We start from the raw sequence: 20,928 nt of genomic DNA, 5'->3' as shown, positions 1-20,928 counted from the left end.
TCTCTGTGTCATGATCTCATTGTCTGGAAACACTTTTTGGCAGAGGTTTCAAACTCGCAGCCCATTCCATGTAGCTTAAAATGAATTTATAATGGAGTTGTTTTGTCTTTTGTTTTTTAGTATTAGATTGATTTTGCATCATAAATACATTTTTATCATGACCTATATATTGTTCCATGTCCAGAGAGACACTTATTTTGAAATTGTGTGAAATATCTGTCATTGGATATCATGATGTCATTTTGTAATATGATTTTAAGCTCATGGGGTTGTTACTACTATAAATGATAATGCTATACTTTTTGGTGTAATCATAGAGAACACAAAATTAGACCTAATGACTAATGTTTTACTTATTTTAGCCAAATATTTAATCCACAAGGCAACATACCCCGCCCATATTGTTGTGCTTTTATGAGCTCAAACTCTATATAAAGTTCCTAAAATTAATGAAATAAAAAAATGTTTATCTCAAAATATACAAACACCTTACAGTGTTGTAAAGGAGAAGTTTGAATGAATGATTAAATAAATAAATAAATAAAACACTACAAAGTTGTTTTTTCCTTTTGAAGCTGACAACAAGCTGTCTCCATTTTGCTCTATCCATTGTGTCCTCTTCTGTTACACATTCATATTATTACATATCATTATCAAATTGCAATATTTTACTAAATGTTGTGAGATATGTCAAGTGGTCTTGGGTCCCCTCTGTGGCAACAAGGGCCTTCATAGAGTTTTAGCTCACTCATGTGTTGGGCCGGGCTCTGCATATATAATTTTGCTTGAATATTTGCACTAAGAATACCTTTAAAGCATAAAAAGCCAATGATGACTAGTAGAGTAATAGAACTAGGTAAAAAGAACTGAAGATGCCTCCTGGATGAGAATTGAAACTGAACTCAAGTGAGTCCACTTGCCTATAGCGAATTACTGAAGATAGGTTAAAAGACTACAAATAACAAAATCCCCAAAGTGATACAAAATGACAGCAAGAAAAAAGAGCTCTATATACAAACAGACCACTAAGAAGCTTAAAATAAATAACACATTCCAAAAATCAACAGTACAGTGACACAACTGTTTGTTGATTAGACATTCATAATGGACAGCATTACTTTTGAGAATGTTTACTATTTACCAACACATGACACAGTTTTGATGTCAGAAGTGAAGGAGACATGACTTTTCAGCTTTTAATAAGTAATTAATTTAATATCAAAATGGTTCTCTGACTCTGACAAAACATAAAATAAAATGCATGACACTGAGATAAGGCTGTACTTTCCTAACCCATGTTTCATGGCCATATGTTCTTCAAAATTCACCTCACTATTCTAAAGTGATATTAAAAATATGACGATCACATGTGGGGAAAAGGAAATAAAAATCATAAGCTGTGATCCTTTACTGTTGAGCTAAATAAACATGGTCACATTCTGACATTATTCCCACCCTGTTTTCAGTAAAAGAAGGAAAATGGCAAACAAATAAATTATTTGTTTTATTAGAGTGACATTTAGCATAGAACTGATCATTTTGAGTACAGATGGATGACATGCAGCAAGAGCATACAGGAACTCATGGCCATTTGAGACACATGTTGCAAATAACGTTATAAATATATCAAATAATTTCACAAAGACAGAATAAAGTGTATACTTTGAACACATCTAAAGTTCAAATGTCTGCCTGTCAAAAAAAAACAAATCAATACGATCACAGTATTTGTCAAGTCACTAAACCCGTAACAAATGTTACAAACAGAAACCGACTGAGAATGAACAACAGCTACAAAATAATATTAACAACCATAACAGTCCTCTGCTCCTGTGGCATTTTGTATTCTAAAATGTAAAACTACAACATTTAGATGAGTTTCAAAGGAAATCTCAGTGTCTGGAGGATTTGGGTTGAGTGGAGGTGAGTTCAGAGGTGAATGTGGATAAAACGTCATCACTACATCTTTGACTGTAACTGAGCATCAGCTCCTGTGCACTGACACACACACCAGTGAGAGACCCACACACAAAACACAAAGTGTGTTTCTGTGAAATGTTTACAAGTTTAAACATGGCTTACCATTTACAAATATAGTAGGAAATCAAACACAAAAGTCAGACAAATTCTACAGAATCCCAAGTCCTTCCTTGTGGTAAAATAAATATTTAAAGATAACCTTTATACTACTTGGCATTTGTCTTTTGTCGGGTTGAGTACCGTTGATATTTGACTTCATACATGTACCCAACAGTACTTTTATTCATTATCTTTGCAAAGATAAAAACAATTAAATGAAAGGGCTTATGTTATGATTGTGAGCACCTTTGTCACATTGTAAAAATAAATCACTGAGACAAAAAATAACCTGAATAACATTTGCTGTCTCAGTGGGGAAGCCCAGAGACAAAGTCCTCTAGGGGATACAGAGGTTTTTCCCAAGCCAGCCAAGAGATGTGATCTCAGGAAAGCATCTAAGAGGCCTCTGCCACGAAAACCACTGTCCAAGACCTCTTCAACTTCTCCACTATGGTCCTATGACCCAATGACCCATGTTCTTGTTTTAGGCTGAGCCCCCAGGCGCTCATCAATGGACTGCTTTGATCTGACAGCAGCAGCTGTCAGATCACATGGTATCACACATGTAACCTGGGTGAAGTCAGCAGGTAAGTCAGTCATCACACCTCTCTACTATCAGCTCTCCTCTTCATTGTTCATACAAACAGGCTGATATACATTAATATGATAGTCAAATAAAAAAAACAAAGAAAAACAACACAACATGTTCCCATGTGAAAACTAAATAAATATTCTTTGAATGAGCAGCAGTGCATGCAGATTTTCTGGTCCTGTATAAAGTAAGGCACCAGAGGTTTCCAAAATTCACTTGGTTTCCAGTATATTCGTATAAAACAACATATTTCAAGTGTATTAAAGGCAGTCTCTGAGAGTGCATACGACAGACACTGGAGTCATTTGGAGTAATCTGCTTTCAGGCTTAAGTGCTGGTCATCTTCTGCAGCAATGGGATCTGTGGAAACAAGGATGTGTTATCCACCTGTCTGTGACTGCGACTCTGAAACAAACCCCCATGAATTTTCCATAACTGAGCAGGAATGCTTTCTGTGACCCACATCTTAATTTTCCACTCAGTATTTTTCACAGTGTTTTTTTATCCAGAGGCTGCTTTCAGCTGCTTTGAGGTTCAGATTAGAGACTGTTGTGACTTGTGTTTTTTGTTTTGTCCTATGACTGCTGATCTGTCCTGTGGTAGTGGTAGGCACTCTTTATTTGTGTATGTGTGTGTGTGTGTGTGTGTGTGTCGGAGTTAGTAATGTTACTCCCTTGCTGAGGGAGGGTGTGGGTTGTTTGTTTTGATTATATTCTAAAGTGACCCCTAAAGGGAGAAGCAAAATGAAGAAGATTTAAGCATTAAAAAACATTATTTATTATCTTTTTCTCCCCTAGTTATTATTTTGTATCCCTGAGTTCTCACATGAGGATAAAAGCGAGACATCAAGAACCATTATTAGAAAGAGATTTCATTTTAAAACATGGGACAAGATGGTGCATGTATCCTACCACCTTGTCCTATGTTTAGAGGTGCTTTTTTATCTTGGTGGGGGTCATTATCTCAGAAACAAATTAAGAGCCTCTGGCTCAGCTACACTACACCTCTGTTTGGGTCTTATCATAGAAAACTAAAATGCTGTAGCCTCAGACTCCACCAAGTATTCAAGTATTCAAGAATTTTTATTATTTTACATTTTTGCAGAGATTTTACCACCTCCCCTCTGTGTGTTTGAGTCCTTGTATAGGATTGGCTGCTTCAAAACCCTAACGTCCTACTGGTGCAGCATCCTGATGACAGGACCTGGTTTCGTTAGTATTCCTTTGATTATGAAACAGGGCCAGAGATTCTGAAAACTGACTAATTTTTCACCCCAGGTAGGATTTCTTTTATTTTTAGTTAAACCCGAAATAGCGGAGCTGTTGAATGTATTTTGGTTTGGTAAGTCAGTGTAGAAAGCCTTTGGTTTCTAGGCTCCGTTTTTAGAGTTCTCTTTTGGTTCAGATTATTTGATATGCATGGCAGGGTGCATCGTAATTCGCATCCGAATTATCCACACTTTTCGTCCCATATATTCAAAATGTGTCTGTTGTGCAAAGACCATAACACTTAAACAATTATATATCATTTTCTACCTGGTGTAATGTTGTTTAAAATGTCTTTTTATGAGCAGAGTCGTATGAAAGGAAACATTAAATGGCCTTGGTTTTATATGTTAAATGATACATTCATATTGTTAAAAACAAATTGAAAAAAAAAACATCCATACCTTTGACAAATCCACTCCAGTGAGAGCACTGACAGACACAGGGAGTTCAGCCAAGAGGCGGTTTACCTCTCCTGTCACACGGTGGTTTTCCCCACTCAGGATAACAATCTCATTGGTCTTGGACAACGGTGCTGCCACCTTGGCTGCAATCTGCAAAAATACAAGTGATCAATAATCAAAACATCCATATTAGGCAATCAGTGATCATGTGATCTGCAGACAAAGTCTTATGATGCGAGTCATCAAGTCAATGACAATCTCAAGATAAGACTGTCTGTGTCCTTCCATATCCAACTGCCTTCATTTTTTTTCAATTTGAGTTCAAGGGTTTAACAGTGCAACAAAATATTTACATGGAAATAATAATGCATTGCACTGTGGGTAAACTACAACTGTTTAACACTACTCATGTTGTACACTCTTGTAACATGTTGTACTCACAAAACTACTCCGATACAACCACACACCATTCTGCAGTGTTTCCCCTGTTTTCACCATCTCTAAAAATTGCAAACAAAATTAATATCAATGGGCTCAGTGATTCCCCTAGTATTCATTTGTTATAATGATCATCATTATTATTATTATTACTAGAGTTCAGTGAGTGTCTGTAGTGAGTCTTGCTGTCTTTTCTTATGAGTGTATTTCAAAAACTACAGATGGACAATTGTCAACCCCATCATAAAAACCTAGCAGAAATATCAAGCTACATCTCACAGGAACACAGACAAGGAAACATCTTGGTGTGTTTTAATGCCAAAATCACTTGATGAAATACTCCTCCTGGTTTGGTGTACAATAGGGTTAAAACTCAGGATTATTTTCATAGCTGATTAAGTTAAACGGTGTTTCCCACATCTCTAAATGATGTTGTTCTCAAATGTTTTGTTTTGATGATTCCATTTTAATGGTGTCTTTGCCAAATGAAGCTGAAAAATCAGAGAGCTTCCTTTTATTATTAAAATAAACACAAAATAGCTGACCATTGACTTAGTAATCAATTAATAGATTCATCGATTATTCTTTGTAGCCATTATGCACAATTAAATAACATTATAAATAAACTACAATGACTTCATTCTGTAGCATTCAGACCACAGTAAAAGAAAAGTGCTAAAAAGATATATGGAATATAATAATATCTATGTTTTGGGACTTTTTAACACTTAACACTAATACTTTATAATATGTATATAATATGTTATATTTATAGAGATAAGTGTTGTTTATATATTATTTACTTAAGAACTGTAATTTACACTTTTACACTTTATTCTTCTGCTATAACATAAGCAAAGCAGTCAACTCCACATTAGACAGTGAATGAAGCTGGATGTGCACTATGAGATCCTACCTTAGGCAGGGCCTCGAGGACAATGGCAGTCTTTGCTGCGTCTCCGTATTGCTGGTACGCCTCCGCCTTCAGCCTCATCTTCTCAGCCTCTGCTTTTCCAATCGCTTCAATAGAAGAAGCCTCTGCCTCACCAATCTTCTTGATCTTCTCTGCCTCTGCCTGAGCTATCAGCACTGTCTGCATCCTGTCGCAGAAGAAACACAAGAGTTGAAATAATCTGTTATCACCATAACAACATTTACAAACAGTGTTTCTATTTCACATTCATTTTAGACTTAATTTTTACACACAGAACTCTTCAAAACGTTTATGTGGCTGAAATTTGGGCCAAAGAGCAATGGCAAAAAGTGCAAAGCAAAACAGAGGCCATGTGATCACAGCAAATGGAAATGTGTCACGGTTAAATTTCTCTGCTCTTGTTAGGACAGATGCAAACAGGAAAGATGAGTTTTAAGCCTGTGTGACAGAATGACCCCCTGTCAGTGTGTCCTCAAGGAAGACAATAAATACCAGACGTACAGTGATGGTGCTGCTCTATGGCTCCTGACCTCTGACCTCCCTACAGTCGGGTCAACAACATAATTGGCTTGAAGCGTAAAGTGTTGCTAATTAGAACAGACAGAAACTGTAAAGTGACTTCATGAGAGATTTCATTGTTTTTCTCTCTCTGTCTCACTCACAGTTTAAACCAGGCTCTTTCTACATTTGAATATGAATCATGAACACATCAACTGCAGAGACTGTTAATAATAAACCTGTAATTTTAAAGATGATCAGCAACTATCCCCCCAGCAATTTCAAAGTTCAAAAACAGAGGATGTTTCTATGAGCAAATTAAACTCACAAGACTTACCACAGTTACCACAGTTACAAGTCAGCGAGTAGTCAGCCAGTGGGAAAAGTATCCAGCTGGGGGGAAATGCCCCACCCAGAGAAACATTTTGACCATGAAAGGACAAAATAGGTGACTTCTGGTACATTTTAATGCTACAAATCCATCATTTACACTGATCCTCTTAATGGCTGCATATTTTAGTTAGTTTGCAATGTCTTGTAAAGGAGAATCAGAATTAGTTTAAGTCCCAGTGAGTGATAAAAATATCTCTTATCGGAGTTACAAACCACCTTTCCAAGTATGAATGATTAAAGAAGTCACTAATCGCTTAGAAGTTAGGTTTCAAATCATGTATAATTCAGCAACATTCTCTGCTCTGAGACAATAGGGGCATGTCCACTGGAGGAGCTGGAAGAACACAAACACACCCACACACACGATAGCACAGTATTTGTGTAAATCATGTTGTCGGACTGCGACATATATAAATATAAATAGATAGATATAAGTATATAAGTATATACATATAAAGTATCCTAAAGTAATCAATGAGATTGGTGAGAATTTCACTATTTAGCTGACAGTCAGCACAAATAGAAAGCTCTGTTTTTTATAAGCTAATTGTTATTTTAGAAAAATGAATAGAAAATCTGTAATATTTCTACAAGAGTGTTTTGCATTTTGATTTATTCAGATCAAAATCTACTGATCTTATTGAGTCATTTATTTTAAAACAAGTCTAGGTCACTGTGTCTCAAAGGAAAAGAGGAGTGAGAATTTCTGCTGATGTCTGTGCTAGTTCTGTCTGATCTTCCACTGGTGGGTGATCAAACATTACACTGACTTGAAATCCTTGTTAAATGACAGTATTTTACTCACTTGTAACCCTCAGCCAGCTGCTGCATTTTGTAGGCCTCAGCCTCAGCAGGCCTCTTCACGATAGCAATGAGCTCCTTGTCTGTGCGATCAATCTCCTTCTCTTCAATGGTGATTTCTTTCTTCCTCTGCACTACTTGGATCTCAATCTCCTCCAGACGAATCTTTTGCTGCTCCTTGGCTGCCTGCAGCTCGTAGGCCAACTGAGCCTCTGCTTTCTGAAAACATCAGGACACAAACACATTTTTGAATCTTTTGAAAGTCTGTTACATTAAGAGCTGTGGCTCTGATCCATGTCTGTTTTAAGTAACTCGCTGATTGTCAGGCAATGGAAACGTGCTCACCTTCGTGTTGACCTCCTGGTTGAACGCAGCTTTCTGCAGCTCAAGCTCTCGTTTGGAATCAGCCATCTTGGTGTCTGCCTGGAATTTGATGTCCATCATCTCCTTCTTACATTCTGCCTCCTAAATGACAGAAAAGAAGTAGCACTGTGATCGGTTTGTTGTGGTGCACGATAGAAACCACTTCACCATCTCACACCAGCATACTTACCCTTATCCCAGCATCCCTCTCTGCCTCCGCCACGCCGATGTCTGCATCCCTGTGGACAGCAGCAGTCTGAGTCTTCCCGAGAGAGCTCAGGTAATCCAGTTTATCATACACGTCCTGCAAACACAGAGATTTTGATCAAATTCTGAGCTGCAGAGCTCAGCTCTCTGTAAAAACAGAAACATTGTATTGTAAGAAGTCTCTGGCAGACAGAATGTGATGTCCAACTAAAAAGTTTGGTTTCTCTCAGATTCAAAATTAAAAATATACCTTAAACAAAAAAATGAACAAAATCTGGACTTTCAGAATATAAAAGTGTATTCTACAGAGGAGGCTGAACCAAATGAAGTGAAGATTAGTTGCAATCGGGAAGAAAACAACTGCAATGAAGAAAAAACACATAATGTCTCAGGCCTCCACTAATGAGCTCACTGGTCCTGACGCATTGCACAAACCATCTGAACTCAGTGATGTGACAGGGATGGACGACGGGCTTCTAGCAAAGCACAATGGTCAGCCGTCATGTCTGCACCACACCAATTAGCTCTAATTAACAGCAGTGATCAGTACACAGTGAGGCAGCAGCCAGTTACTTATCAGACTAATGAAACTCAGTGGAGGATATTCAGTAATAAGACATTGAGAGGCAGCTTCAACAACTGAAGAAAAAACCAAAATGTTAAACATACAACACCAATGATTAGAAAAACAGGGGCCTTGTTTACATTTTATGTGACTTTTACAGCATGGGCTCAGTATGGACACCCGTATAATAGTAAGACTTACTAATATATATTTTCAAGTGGCAGAAAGGGGCTTCCATAGCTCAGGATGTAAACACATCTGACCTGATGACACACACAATGACGCACTGAGCTGCAATGAAAACAGTGAAACATAACCTAGTACAGTGTATCCTGGACCTCTGACCAGGTCTTTTCAAGTTCACTTTGACTTTCTCTTAAACTGAAGATGTTATCATGTTGTATTAAGCTTTCTGAGGTATTACTGTTAGGGCTGAAAATAACCATAACATTAAAACCGAGCAAATTCTCAACATTCTCAACTCAAAACGTATATAACACAAGCAGGACAGTTGCTAAACCTCTATGACAGTTGGCTGGAAATTACTTTAAAAGCAACATTCTTTGTCTTTTGGATCTTAGTGCATTCATGTTTTTACAGCTGGTCAAACCAAAGAATGTGCTAAAGCCTTGCTCCCCAGTCACGAGTGTTTGCTGATCAGCACCCATAAACGAGTCGTGCCACAGCAAGTCAATGAGAAAATGTTGGCAATCGACAGATATGAGTGACAAGAACCGCTTTTCCAACAGTTTCCTGTGCTGTACTTTTTTCTTTTTTGCTTGTGTGTTCCTTCTTCTATTCAAGGTGCATCTGGACTCACTCACTCATCTTCTACCGATTTATCCTCCACATGAGGTTCACAGGAGGCGCTGGTGCCAATCCCAGCTGACATAGAACAAAAGGCGGAGTACACCCTGGACAGGTGGTCAGTCCATCACAGGGCCACATATAGATACAAACAACCGTCCACTCTCACCTTCACACCTACAGACAATTTACAGTGTCCAATTTGCCTAATCCCAAATCTGCATGTTATTGGACTGCGGGAGGAAACTGGAGAACCCAGAGAAAAGCATCTGGACTAATTTTGAGAAATTATACAGCTACAGGCAAGTGGAAATGTACAGTCAGTGTTATTGTCAGTCCTACAGTCATGGCCATGACAGTAATAAGAATTACCTGTGGTATATAACTATAAAACCAAAGCACATTTCTGCAGGCCACACAGCAAAGACAAAACCAGCACTTTACCTTTTGAATATAAAACACCTCTAGATTTGAAGGTTGGCTTAGAAAGTTTGCCTGTATTTGGTAAAAACATTATTTCAATCAGAAATAAGTATAACAACTTCTAAGTTCTTGTGCAATGTTTTTTTGTATCAGTGATGATATTATGTCCACGTCAAGGTGATCAGTATTACTTTGACCTGTCTGTGATCTTTTTCAGGAATTATAACAGTTATTACTGTTGCAGTAGCATCTTCCCACATCTTTCATGTTCAGCCTACCTTAATGGTGAAGCTGAGAATCTCGATGCCCATCCTGCCCACATCTGGAGCTGCCACCTCCCTCACCAGTTTAGCAAACTGGTCCCTGTCCTGATAGATCTGCTCTACAGTCAGGGTCCCTGCAAGAGAGAAAGTCCCATCAATTCAAACCTCCTGCAGCAGTTTACCTCATATTTATAAACAAGACCTCCTGTGTTTATAAATACCAAGGGCAACTGAAATGTATACATTTTTAAGAAGAGGTTAATCCTTTAAATAAAGGAACATAATTGACAAAGAGTCGTAAATCTTTCTTCTGATAAAATATACATGATGGACTTCTTGGAAAAAACAGCTGATTTGATAGTGTAGGACTGTTAGAAAAGTGCAAATGTGACTTTAAGTTTGGGAAAAACATTCAAAGGCACGAAAAGAAACAAGATTAAGATGAATTTTAAACAGTTTAAATGTAATTAAATGTCTGTACCTAAAATGGAGCGCAGATGTCCCTCCAAAGTCTGAAGAACCACAGCTTTGATTTCGATCACTGATTTACCCAGAAACTGCTCACAAGCTACTGCCAGTAAGTCCTGCTCTGTCATGACTTTTATCTGAGGGGGAAAACACAGTGGACAAAGTGAGGTCAAACAATCTGGTGATGAGATGTGGTCTGTTCTTCTTAAAACACAACTCAAACTCTGTTCAACATTTACACACATTACTTATTATTTCTTTTTTTAAATTAAATTATTAAATTATATCATTCTCTTAACCAGTTAGTATCTGAAAACTACACAGAAATCAAATACAAATGAGTGGTAATAAATGGTGAGGAACATTTAATGTTTTCAAAATGACATATATATAACATAACTTTTTTGATGCCTCACACTTAAACGCATACATAAACATACCTGTCAGAGTAAGCCAGGTGTTTAATGACCGGGCAAAGCAACTTATCCAACAGTACACAAGTCTATTTTTGGATTTTGATACTTTTATAATGTTTTATAATGTGTTTTTTAATTTTTGATACATCTGTGTTTGGAACACTTTTCTGAATGTGATGTTACCTGAGCCACTCCTGTAACAGTGATCGCTACTCCCTCTGCTGTCTCCACGTCCTCACATCGGGGCTGCAGAGTCATGAGCTCCAGGCTTATCCTAACACCAAAGAACAATGTTTCACAATCTCAACACCGACATGTGACAGTGCACATGAATAGAGCTGCGGTGATAAAATGTTGTCATAAAAAAAGCATAATCTCTGACTAGAATTGAACCAGCCTTTCACAAGGACTGTAAATAATGTCTGCACAACCCTGCAAACACACAACTACGAGAAGTGGTAATGCTTCTATGTTATACAGGCTGACAGTGACAAGAGGACATGTAAATTGTGTAATTCAAGAAAGGGTAATGTACAGTGGAGTAGCTTTGATCCTTTGCTTGCTTACTGGCTGCCTAATAATGGGACCAACTTCCCTGAGGAAATGTAAGACATCAAAAGCCCATTTCAACTGTGGTTCATTTAAAAACCATGTTGTTGTTTTTTCATCCACATGAGTTAGCACTGAAGGGAGTAATCATCCACTTATCTATGCTGAGTAGGACTTACTGGCTGTAAAGCAACCACTAAGGGCCATTTTCAAGTTAACATAAAACTGCTTATAAATACAATGGTATCACCTTTTAGTGTCAGAGATGAGCCACCAAGCCCAGGCCCAGCCTCCCACCATATAGGTCTTATTATCAGATCCACAGCAGCCACCTGAGGGAAGAGCAGCACTTCAGTTTAGACAAGGCTTCATGTTCACTGTAAACAAGTCTTCGCAATACATCATCTGGTGAATGTGGAAAATTATTGATGACACTAATATAATTGTAGCATAGTCTAATGTAAAGGAAATCCCTTAAAGGTCTAGTGGAGAGGTGACTTGGATCTAGTGGATTGTGGTCTGATCCAGACCAGATCAATAGATGATCATTAGAGCTGTGATAAAAAGACAACAACACCTAGATGGAATCGATAATACAGCAAATTCCGCAATGTTAGTTTTTCTCAAGACTTAAACATTACCCAAGTTGCACAGCAGTATAAATCCAGTGGGTGGCAGCAGAGGTCAATTAACATGATGCAGCACATAATCTTTAACACATAAATTGGTAAGAAAAAGCAAGAAAAGTAGGGCTTCAACAAATGATCATTTTCATAATCGATTAATCTGTTGATTATTTTCTCTGTTAATTCAGTACTTGTTTGGTCCGTAAAATTATCTCAAATTTCTCGTTATGTCCGCAAACCAAAATTGATTCAGTTTTTTTGTCTACTCAGAACCTTTTTTGTTGGTGTGTTTATGGGAAGGTTCGAGGAGGTGGGCGAGGTGGGTGTTAAAGGGCAATTCATATTTCCAGTGTACACCATTTCAATCCAACCTTGTATCAATGAATACACGTCATACACATGTATGTTTGTATGTTCTAAATTGTGTCAATACAAATAGATCACAAGATGGTGGGCTCCATAAAGAAACCCCCCTTGTCATTAGTAGTGCACATGCTACAAAAACAAAAATGTATTATTTGATTTTCAGATTATTAAACATACATACATATTCGTGGGTACTAGTAAACTTAATTTCAGCCAATACTCCCACTAAATCAGAATCATCCCACATTTGCACCATGCCAGATTAAGATATATATATATATATATATATATATATATATATATATATATATATATATATATATATATATATGTATATACATATATATATATATATACATATATATAGTTAGAAAGAAGAAGAAAGAACGTACCAAATATTACAAAAAACAGAATTATATATAAAGCATGTTCTCCCCATGTATCTGTGGGTTTTCTCTGGGTTCTACAGTTTCCTCCCACAGTCCAAAAACATGTATATTTGGGGACTAGGCAAATTGTACACTCTTAAATTGACTGTTGGTGTAAATGTGAGAGTGAATGGTTGTTTGTCTCTATGTAGCCCAGTGATAGACTGGTGACCTGTCCAGGGTGTACCGCTTTATGTCAGCTGGGATTGGCACCAGCGACCCCACAACCCTCATGTGGAGGAAAAAGCGGTAGATGATGAGTGAGTGAGTGAGTGAGTGACTAAATTATACATAACAAATAAAATGTAAGTAAAATGAAATCAATTATCAATATGATCAATAAGAACATGGGTAGCAGTTAAACAGTGTGCAATATACTGTTATGTGTAGTTAGTGCTGTAAAATGGAGGAGTTTTTCATTTTAATAATTCATTTATTAAATAATCGGCAGGTTAAAAGAAGTACACAAATAAAATGATTGAGTCACCACTGAACAGCATAAACTAGTTTTCATAGAATGTGTGACTATATTGCGGATATGATGGATAGTCATATTTCAGTTGTAGGTATCCACAGTGTGAAATGCAATTATATATAAGCTATATATAATGAGAAACGCTATAAACACAAATTACAACGGCTTGTGGAGAATCCCGTTGGACATTTAGGATTTTGTTTACAGATTACAAACATTATTATCTGTATCTAGCCTCCACACACGGCAGTTCATTATTAATCCGCTAGACCATCATTTCTCGGTCGATAAAGCCTGTCAATCTAACGGTGCTAACCTAACAATGTAAGCTAACACCATTTAATGTCAACAACGAACGTGGACTTAAGGTCGCAGCAGGAGCTCGTCTTTTCTAACAAGAGAGAAAGAAAGAGATAAATAAAATGTAGCTCAGCTAGCCAGTTAATCCCGTACACAAGCTAACCGTTATCAACGAGCCCGCGAGCGGCTTCGTTGACAAGCACTGAGAAGCACCTACCGGAGACCACCAGAGCCTCGTTAGGACCCACAGTCAAACAGTTCCCCATGGTGAGTGGACGCAGTAGCGAACAGAGAAAAACTAACAGTGGGAAATTTGATCCTTCACGGAGCTGGTGAATCAGATTTGTGATTTATCCGAAGATTAACCGAGTTTGACCGAGGATGCGAGCGAGTCGGTGGCGGAGCTTCCCGAGTGACGGACGACAGCAACAACAACAGCCCCGCCTGCCGTCACCCGGTGACGTCATATGTCAACACGGGGTTTACCGTTGCAGAAATTTCCTCAATGTGATTACTTTTCACTGGGTCGACACCTAAATGTAAGACTACACTTTACTGTGGTTCAAACATGGTGCCGAGTGACGCAACGTCATTTACTAGATGTTCTTACTCATGCATAAAAAATAAACTACACTTGGCTTACAGGTCCAGTCTTAACAAAACTTCATGACCTGCAAAGGGCAACCTTCTAAATATTAAAGGTAAAAAAAAATAAATATTATTATTATTATTATCAAAATTCAGGCCATTTAGTTTACAAGAATCAATATGTCAGTTTTTGTTTGTATTCATACTCCCTTTTTCTTATTCACAAGAATCTCTGGATGTATTGTATACTTTTTTAAACAAGGAAAACTCAATAAATACATGTGTTTAAAAATGTATATACATGGCATATTAACAGGCTGTCGCACTGTTATTCACATTTTAGTGCTGTGTCTAACAACAACAACATCGTTCTGTCCTTCAAGGCGCTGTGGTGGCCCTGTAGCTCTCCTCTTCTTCCACCTCCTGTTCTTCTCTTCTTTCCACCCATTCTTCTTCTCTTCATCAGCTGACTGCTCCTCTTCATCACCTCTCCCCTCCTCAGTGGTGATCTTCACAGCTAATTCCTGCTTTGTCATTTCATTCTGAGATGCCACATCACACTGTCCTTCTTCACAGATGGAAGAGGAGGAGGAGGAGGAGGAAGAGGAGGGGTCTGTGGGGGCTGTAGGTGTTGGCACAACATTGTAGGTGATGAAGCCGATGAGGATGACCACCAGTGACACCAGGTAGAGTCCAGAGAACTGAAGCAGGGCAAAGAGTTTATGGGTTATGTCTTAACTATAGAAAGTAATGAGCCTCAGTGGGTTAAAGTTACACTTTAACTCTTGCATTATTATTCATTAACACAGTTGTGTGTCACTGTAGTAACATTTAGCAGGTCGCTTTGACCCAGATAGTGGGTGGAAAGAAGAACAGTAGCTTACTACTATGTGCTCTAAATAGAAAAACCTAATCGTTAAAGAGAAAAATCTGTTAAAAATTTACATTTTGCTTATAACAACAGCTAAAAAATATCTAAATTACCTATTATCAACAGTCCGTCTTTCTCTTTACCCTGACAGCCTGTTCCTCTTAGACTCAAGATCATTGGTTCCTGATGACGATGTAAATAATTAATTACATTAATTACGTGTATATATATATATATATACATATATATACACATATGTATATATATATATATATATGTACACACATAACAAACTGGTCCTGTATTATATTTTCTAATTTTGGTAAAATACAAGGATCTAAAGTCCAAAGTCTGGCTTGCTTTTATACAGCCTGCTGCTTCAGTTTGGCTTTTATAATGTATTATTTATGGCCAGGGACAGACTAGGAGAGAAAATCGGCCCCTGGCATTAACCAACTGCAAAATTGTTATAAAACAGTACATTTATTGTATTGAACTTTTGAATAAGGTTTGCCCGTTGGTGTCATATACCTGTATATATTATATACCTGTAAATATTACTTTATGTTACCATGTTTTCTGACTCCAGTTGTGAAAGAAAGGCAGAATTTTTTTTTGTTTGTTTTTTTTGCATTTGTTCGCTTCTGTATGGCTTAGATTTGGTTACATTACCAATGATAAGAATGAAAATACAATTGTTATAAAACAGTGCATTTGTTGCTGTTAAAAAATGTCTGGCGGGACCATTGTGTTTATGTTTATGATTGTGAGGTAGTGTGCTACCCAAAACAGCAGTGTGGCCCAGTGATCTGGTTCTTCTTGTGTCGGGGATAATATATAAATGTATTAGGCTTTGGGTGCTCGCTAACCCTTCAGAGTGTGTATGAGTGTGTGTGTGTGTGTATTATTCGCTCACATGGTAGCGGAAGAGGAAGATTCCACAGAAAAGGCTGAAGAGGTCAGCAGTGAGCAGGGAGAGGTTGACGGAGGTGGCGCTGCTGAGCCTCACCACGATGGGCATGCAACTGTACAGAGTGTACATACACAATGCAAAGGCAGCAAACAGGAGCCCTGAGACCAGAAACAATCAAATGTTATTTTACATCCAATCCAATCAATCCAATTTTATTTATTAAACACATTTAAAAAACAACAGTAGTTGACCAACGTTTAAATTAAATTAAATAGATATAGATATATATGATATATATATAATAATAGAATAATCATTACTAAACAGATGTAAAAACAAACAAACAAAGACAAATAAAGAAAAACATAAAAAGACATAAAACATGTGAGCACACATGACATCTCTCCCATAAAATGCAGAACAACAGACTCACACTGTCTCAAATGCAGAGAACAGGCTCGTCTTTAGAAGAGATTTAAAATTTGACAATGACAGAGCCTGTTTAATGTGTAATGGCAGTCCACTCCACAACTGCGGAAGCTTGATCTCCTCTGAGCTTCAGCTGCAATTTAGGTGCCACTAAGAGCAGCTGATCTTAGAGGCAGCAGAGGCATATTAAGGCTGCAGCAAATGAGAAAATCATTTAGGCAGTTATACATAGATAAAAGGATTTTTAAATTTCTTGTCACAAAACACTGGTGGTGACACAAGAATAACATGATCCTTTTTCAGACATATGTCAAAAATGATCTCTTGCCACATAATGTTCCAAGCAGTTAAAAATGACTGATTATGCTTTCATCTTAATGGAGAGACACAAATCAATCATCAAGCACTGACCAACTTCCCAGCTCCACTGAATGTTTGTAACTTCATTACGTTCCAGGATCACCCTGCATAAAGAGAGAAAAACAACAACGGAACGATCATAAATGTTGAATGAAAGCTAAAGACTGGTTACACCTACACACACACTTACATCTGCACAGTGCTGATGACGGTGCCGAACAGACCGATCATGCCCAGGAACTCCTCTCTGCTCAGGTTCTTCACTGTGTATTCCTGACACACATTTGACACAGCGTACAGTGTAGCACTGATCAGCACCAATCCATCACCTAACAAGATGTTTGAGGCTGAGGAGAGGAGAGAGACAATTATAAACATGATAATAATGATCCTTTGATCGTTTTACTGGTTTAAAACACACCACGTGAATCACTAATTAAACAGAAACATACATAACAAAGGTAATGGAGTGGGTTTCAATGTGAGTGATGTTCAACATCTGGTATGAAATTCTTCTTGTAGATGTTCTCAGTTTGTTGTAGCAGCTCTAAAGTGTCTTCCTGAGTGTAGTGGAAACATGTTGACTGCTTAACTGTGTCCACTGGCTATCAGCTCATATTTATGTCATTACCAAGGTCCAACACTGGGGCTTTTACTGCTGAAAGTGAAAACACGTCTTACTGGAACCCTGGTCTCTTCCTGCCAGCAGGTCAGCCCCCACCATGGCCCCCACCCCGAGCAGACAGATACAGACGGCTACATAGTGGACCAGCCTGTAGCGCGTCTTCAACACCCACCAGGACAGGAGCATTAGGACTGGCACCACGAAGCAGTCCAACAGCTGGAGACAGGAGCATAAACAGAAATGGCATCACTCCATATCACATGATATCATCTCAGGCAGTCAATATTAAAGAAATAACACAGGGGAAACTCAAGGTGGTAAATCTGAAGTACAGCACTGGAATGACATGAATGGGTAGTTCACCTACACAAAACAAAAAAAACCAGAAGATTATCAGCTTTAAAGATTTGCAAATACAATCAGCTGGTAACACTTGCATTATAGATTTTCATTGGAAGCTGATTCAACGTTACAATTCACAATTCAGTGCCAGTGAGAAGTCAGTTTAAGTGAAACTCTTTAGCAGTTGGAGCCTCTACACGCACCTGTATGCTGGTGAGGGTGGTGTACTGGTAGGCTTTAACCACAGCGTAGTTGGCTTCCACGTCCACCAGCCCAAGCAGAAGGTACTTCCACCATCGGCTCCTCAGAATCTGAAAAATATTGCCATCCCCTATGTTTTAAAGGGGAACAGCCCTGAACTTCAGTGCCCTTCATTTGTTTGTCTCTCATCCTGAGGCATAGTTTTACATGGATGAATCACCAATCAGTCAAATCTCATTTCATCATCATCTATCCTCCACCAGAGGGTCATGGGGGGTGCTGTGCCAGTCTCAGCTACATCGGGCGATAGCCGGGGTACACCCTGGACAGTTCGCCAGTCCATCGCAGGGCCACACACAGTGACAAACAACCATTCACTCTCACACTCACTCCTATGGTCAATTTAGAGTGTCCAATTTACCTAATCCCCACATTGCATGTTTTTGGACTGTGGGAGGAAGCTGGAGAACCCGGAGAGAACCCACGCACACACGGGGAGAACATGCAAACTCCATGCAGAAAGGCCCTTGTTCCAACCAGGGCTCAAACCCGGGTCTTCTCGCTGCAAGGCAAGAGTGTTAACCACTACACAACTGTATGGCCCAAATCTCATTTACACTTGCCTATTTATATCACACTGATTGAATTTTCATATCGCACAGTTCTCCTCATTCAGTGATTATAATCAGAGGTGGAAAGTAACGAATTACATTTATTCGCATTTTTTGTGTACTCATTTTTAAAAAATTTGTAATTTTACTTTTACTTAAGTATGTTTTTTTGGAGACTTCAGCATTTTCACTGATAGATTATGTGTTTAAATTTTTTTTGTCAGCACTTTAAGCTACTTTTTTACTTTGAGTACATTTTTAGACCAGTACTTTTACTTGAGTAGAATATTTCAGCCCTCTTTCCACCTCTGATTATACTGTTACAGGTGTTCAGATTGTGTGACTGAGTGTTGGGATTACCTGTTCTGCAGAGCAGCATGGTTGTGTAAGTGGCACACAGTAAGGTGTAGTTCAACAAGCTCTGCAGCATGGGTGTGTTCACATGAAATTTGGTGGCCAGATACTGGGAGCTGATGGCCGTGCCACAGATGAGCACAGCCAGGCCCTGACCCATGGCCAGCGTCTTGGCCAGTTGCCTGAGAGAGAGTGGATTTTTACAGTTTATTTATTATACATCATCTACCATAACAATTCACTCACTCATTGTCTCCACATGAGGGTCACAAGGCTGCTGGTGCCAATCTCAGCTGACACTCTCACACTTTAAAGTGTCCTGTGCATGCTTTTGGACTGTGGGAGGAAACCAGGGAACAAGGAGAAAATGCACACACGCATGGGGAGAACAAACATACAAACTCTTTTTGCTGCAAGGCAACAGCGCTAGCCACTGCGACGCCGTGTGTTGCAATTTGAATGCATAAAGACTGAACAAGTCATTCATGTAAATCAGTGTAATGCAAATCATGGTTTATGCACAATATGTATAAGGCACACATGGACCATATATGGCCAAAGGACCCGATCCAGCTTTGACCCTCAAAAATCAATAAAAGGCAGCATTATTGACAAATCCATGCAGTCTTTGGCATGCCGCAGCTCAACTACCCACTTATTACACCAGACATTAAGATTAGATGATGCTCATTATCTGTAGATTATCTGTCGAGCACTATATCGTAACTAACTGCTATTGCATACTGAAAGTTTCCTGCTGTTGAATCTTCACATTAAATGGAAAAAAACAGCAAAACACAACTTTGATTTTATTTTTGAAACATTCACAGGACATATCAGTGACTTAATCAATTACAATTTAAAAACTTGCTGAAAGAAGTTACTGTTCATGACTGCTCAGGTGCAGCATTTTGTTTTTACTTTACTTTTTTACTTTCTGTTTTCTTCTCAGATGTGGACGATTGATGGTGGTTCAGAATGGTTCTCATATAGAGCTCATACACTTAACTTAAATGTAAATGTTATCAGACATAATTTATGTTAGTCTGTGTTAATTAGATCGGAGAATAAATATTTATGATTTGTGGCCCTTTTTATTGATGTCACCATAGCCCTGTGGAGAGAAATGTTGCCCACCCCTGGTATAAGAACTGATTCACTGAATAAGACATTGGATAAATCAGTGCTCATGCACATGGACTCATTTACTGAATGGCAGAAAGTCATAAAAACCCTTTAACCCGCCTTCAATCTCCTCGGTCCACTCACCAGGTGAGAACCTCCTTCATCTTGAATTTCCGAATCCTCATCATGAGTGCAGTGCTCTGGTTCTTGTAGCTTTCCTCGTAGCGGGATTCGTCCTCAGACTCTTTCGTTTCCATGTCGCCACAACCGTGATGGAGGAGTCACATGTGAGAAGCTTTTAACTCGTGGACTGGAGCTGAATGATTAACGGAGTCTGAGGACAAAGATTACTCTTTGACTTATCAGTGTGTATGTGTGTGTGTGCATGATGTGTTAATGGGCTGAGGACAGTCACCAGCACTTCCAAATGACCTAAGGCCTGAAGATAAAAGATATTTTGAGATGTCATCATCAGTTTGCTTCCTCTTACTTTCATGGTCACCTGTTGATGAGATAACACAGAAAGTGCTCCATCATTGTTTTTTTTACTGGGTTTATTATTGCGGGACTTTCATTTTCACGGTATTTTTAGTATGCACAATGAATATTTGTGATAGTATATTTGAATAGTAAATATCTGATTCTTTACAATTATTTCCACAAATAAATAATAATTCTGCTATTTAGTTCTTGTTTAATGGTATAATTCTTTAAAACAGGGGTAGAAAATTATTTGCCCCAAGGGACCAAATAAGAAACAAAAAATATTGTTGAGGGCCGGGCCAAATTTGAATTTAATTTGATCTCTTATCTAAAAAAGCAGAACATTTTATTGTTTTGGTGTAAATT

General features: G+C 38.3%; 2 protein-coding genes across 2 annotated transcripts; both read right to left on the bottom strand.

The window, feature by feature from the left end:
• Nucleotides 1-1,491: 1,491 nt before the first annotated feature.
• On the bottom strand, nt 1,492-14,355 carry LOC122762163 (flotillin-2). Its single transcript, XM_044017361.1, has 11 exons — nt 13,878-14,355; nt 11,716-11,797; nt 11,100-11,190; nt 10,514-10,637; nt 10,048-10,166; nt 7,958-8,071; nt 7,750-7,869; nt 7,409-7,623; nt 5,695-5,878; nt 4,341-4,490; nt 1,492-3,031 (listed from the first exon to the last, which is right to left on the bottom strand). Exons 1-11 carry the CDS (start codon nt 13,924-13,926, stop codon nt 2,999-3,001), a joined length of 1,281 nt encoding a protein of 426 aa, XP_043873296.1. The 5' UTR covers nt 13,927-14,355; the 3' UTR covers nt 1,492-2,998.
• A 173-nt stretch (nt 14,356-14,528) lies between these two features.
• LOC122762161 (solute carrier family 35 member F2-like) lies at nt 14,529-20,379 on the bottom strand. Its single transcript, XM_044017360.1, has 8 exons — nt 20,224-20,379; nt 18,961-19,136; nt 17,992-18,119; nt 17,503-17,662; nt 17,012-17,168; nt 16,873-16,925; nt 16,036-16,190; nt 14,529-14,949 (listed from the first exon to the last, which is right to left on the bottom strand). The coding sequence occupies exons 1-8, from the start codon at nt 20,334-20,336 to the stop codon at nt 14,581-14,583; spliced, it is 1,311 nt and encodes a 436-aa protein (XP_043873295.1). The 5' UTR covers nt 20,337-20,379; the 3' UTR covers nt 14,529-14,580.
• Nucleotides 20,380-20,928: the final 549 nt, after the last annotated feature.

This window comes from Solea senegalensis, unplaced genomic scaffold (genome assembly GCF_019176455.1).
Source record: "Solea senegalensis isolate Sse05_10M unplaced genomic scaffold, IFAPA_SoseM_1 scf7180000015318, whole genome shotgun sequence".
Lineage (NCBI taxonomy): Eukaryota > Metazoa > Chordata > Actinopteri > Pleuronectiformes > Soleidae > Solea > Solea senegalensis.
This window is presented reverse-complemented; position numbering and strand designations above follow the sequence as displayed.

What these genes read in the sequence shown, in the direction of transcription:
- LOC122762163 (XM_044017361.1), bottom strand. Translation starts at nt 13,926, where the DNA reads ATGGGGAACTGTTTGACTGTGGGTCCTAACGAGGCTCTGGTGGTCTCC. An exon ending in ACCAGGAGGTCAACACGAAG is followed by an intron (nt 7,624 to 7,749) that starts GTGAGCACGTTT and finishes TGATGTTTTCAG; the next exon opens with AAAGCAGAGGCTCAGTTGGC. An exon ending in TCCTCGAGGCCCTGCCTAAG is followed by an intron (nt 4,491 to 5,694) that starts GTAGGATCTCAT and finishes GTATTTTTGCAG; the next exon opens with ATTGCAGCCAAGGTGGCAGC.
- LOC122762161 (XM_044017360.1), bottom strand. Translation starts at nt 20,336, where the DNA reads ATGGAAACGAAAGAGTCTGAGGACGAATCCCGCTACGAGGAAAGCTAC. An exon ending in CATGCTGCTCTGCAGAACAG is followed by an intron (nt 18,120 to 18,960) that starts GTAATCCCAACA and finishes TTTAAAACATAG; the next exon opens with GGGATGGCAATATTTTTCAG. An exon ending in CCACCCTCACCAGCATACAG is followed by an intron (nt 17,663 to 17,991) that starts GTGCGTGTAGAG and finishes TCCTGTCTCCAG; the next exon opens with CTGTTGGACTGCTTCGTGGT.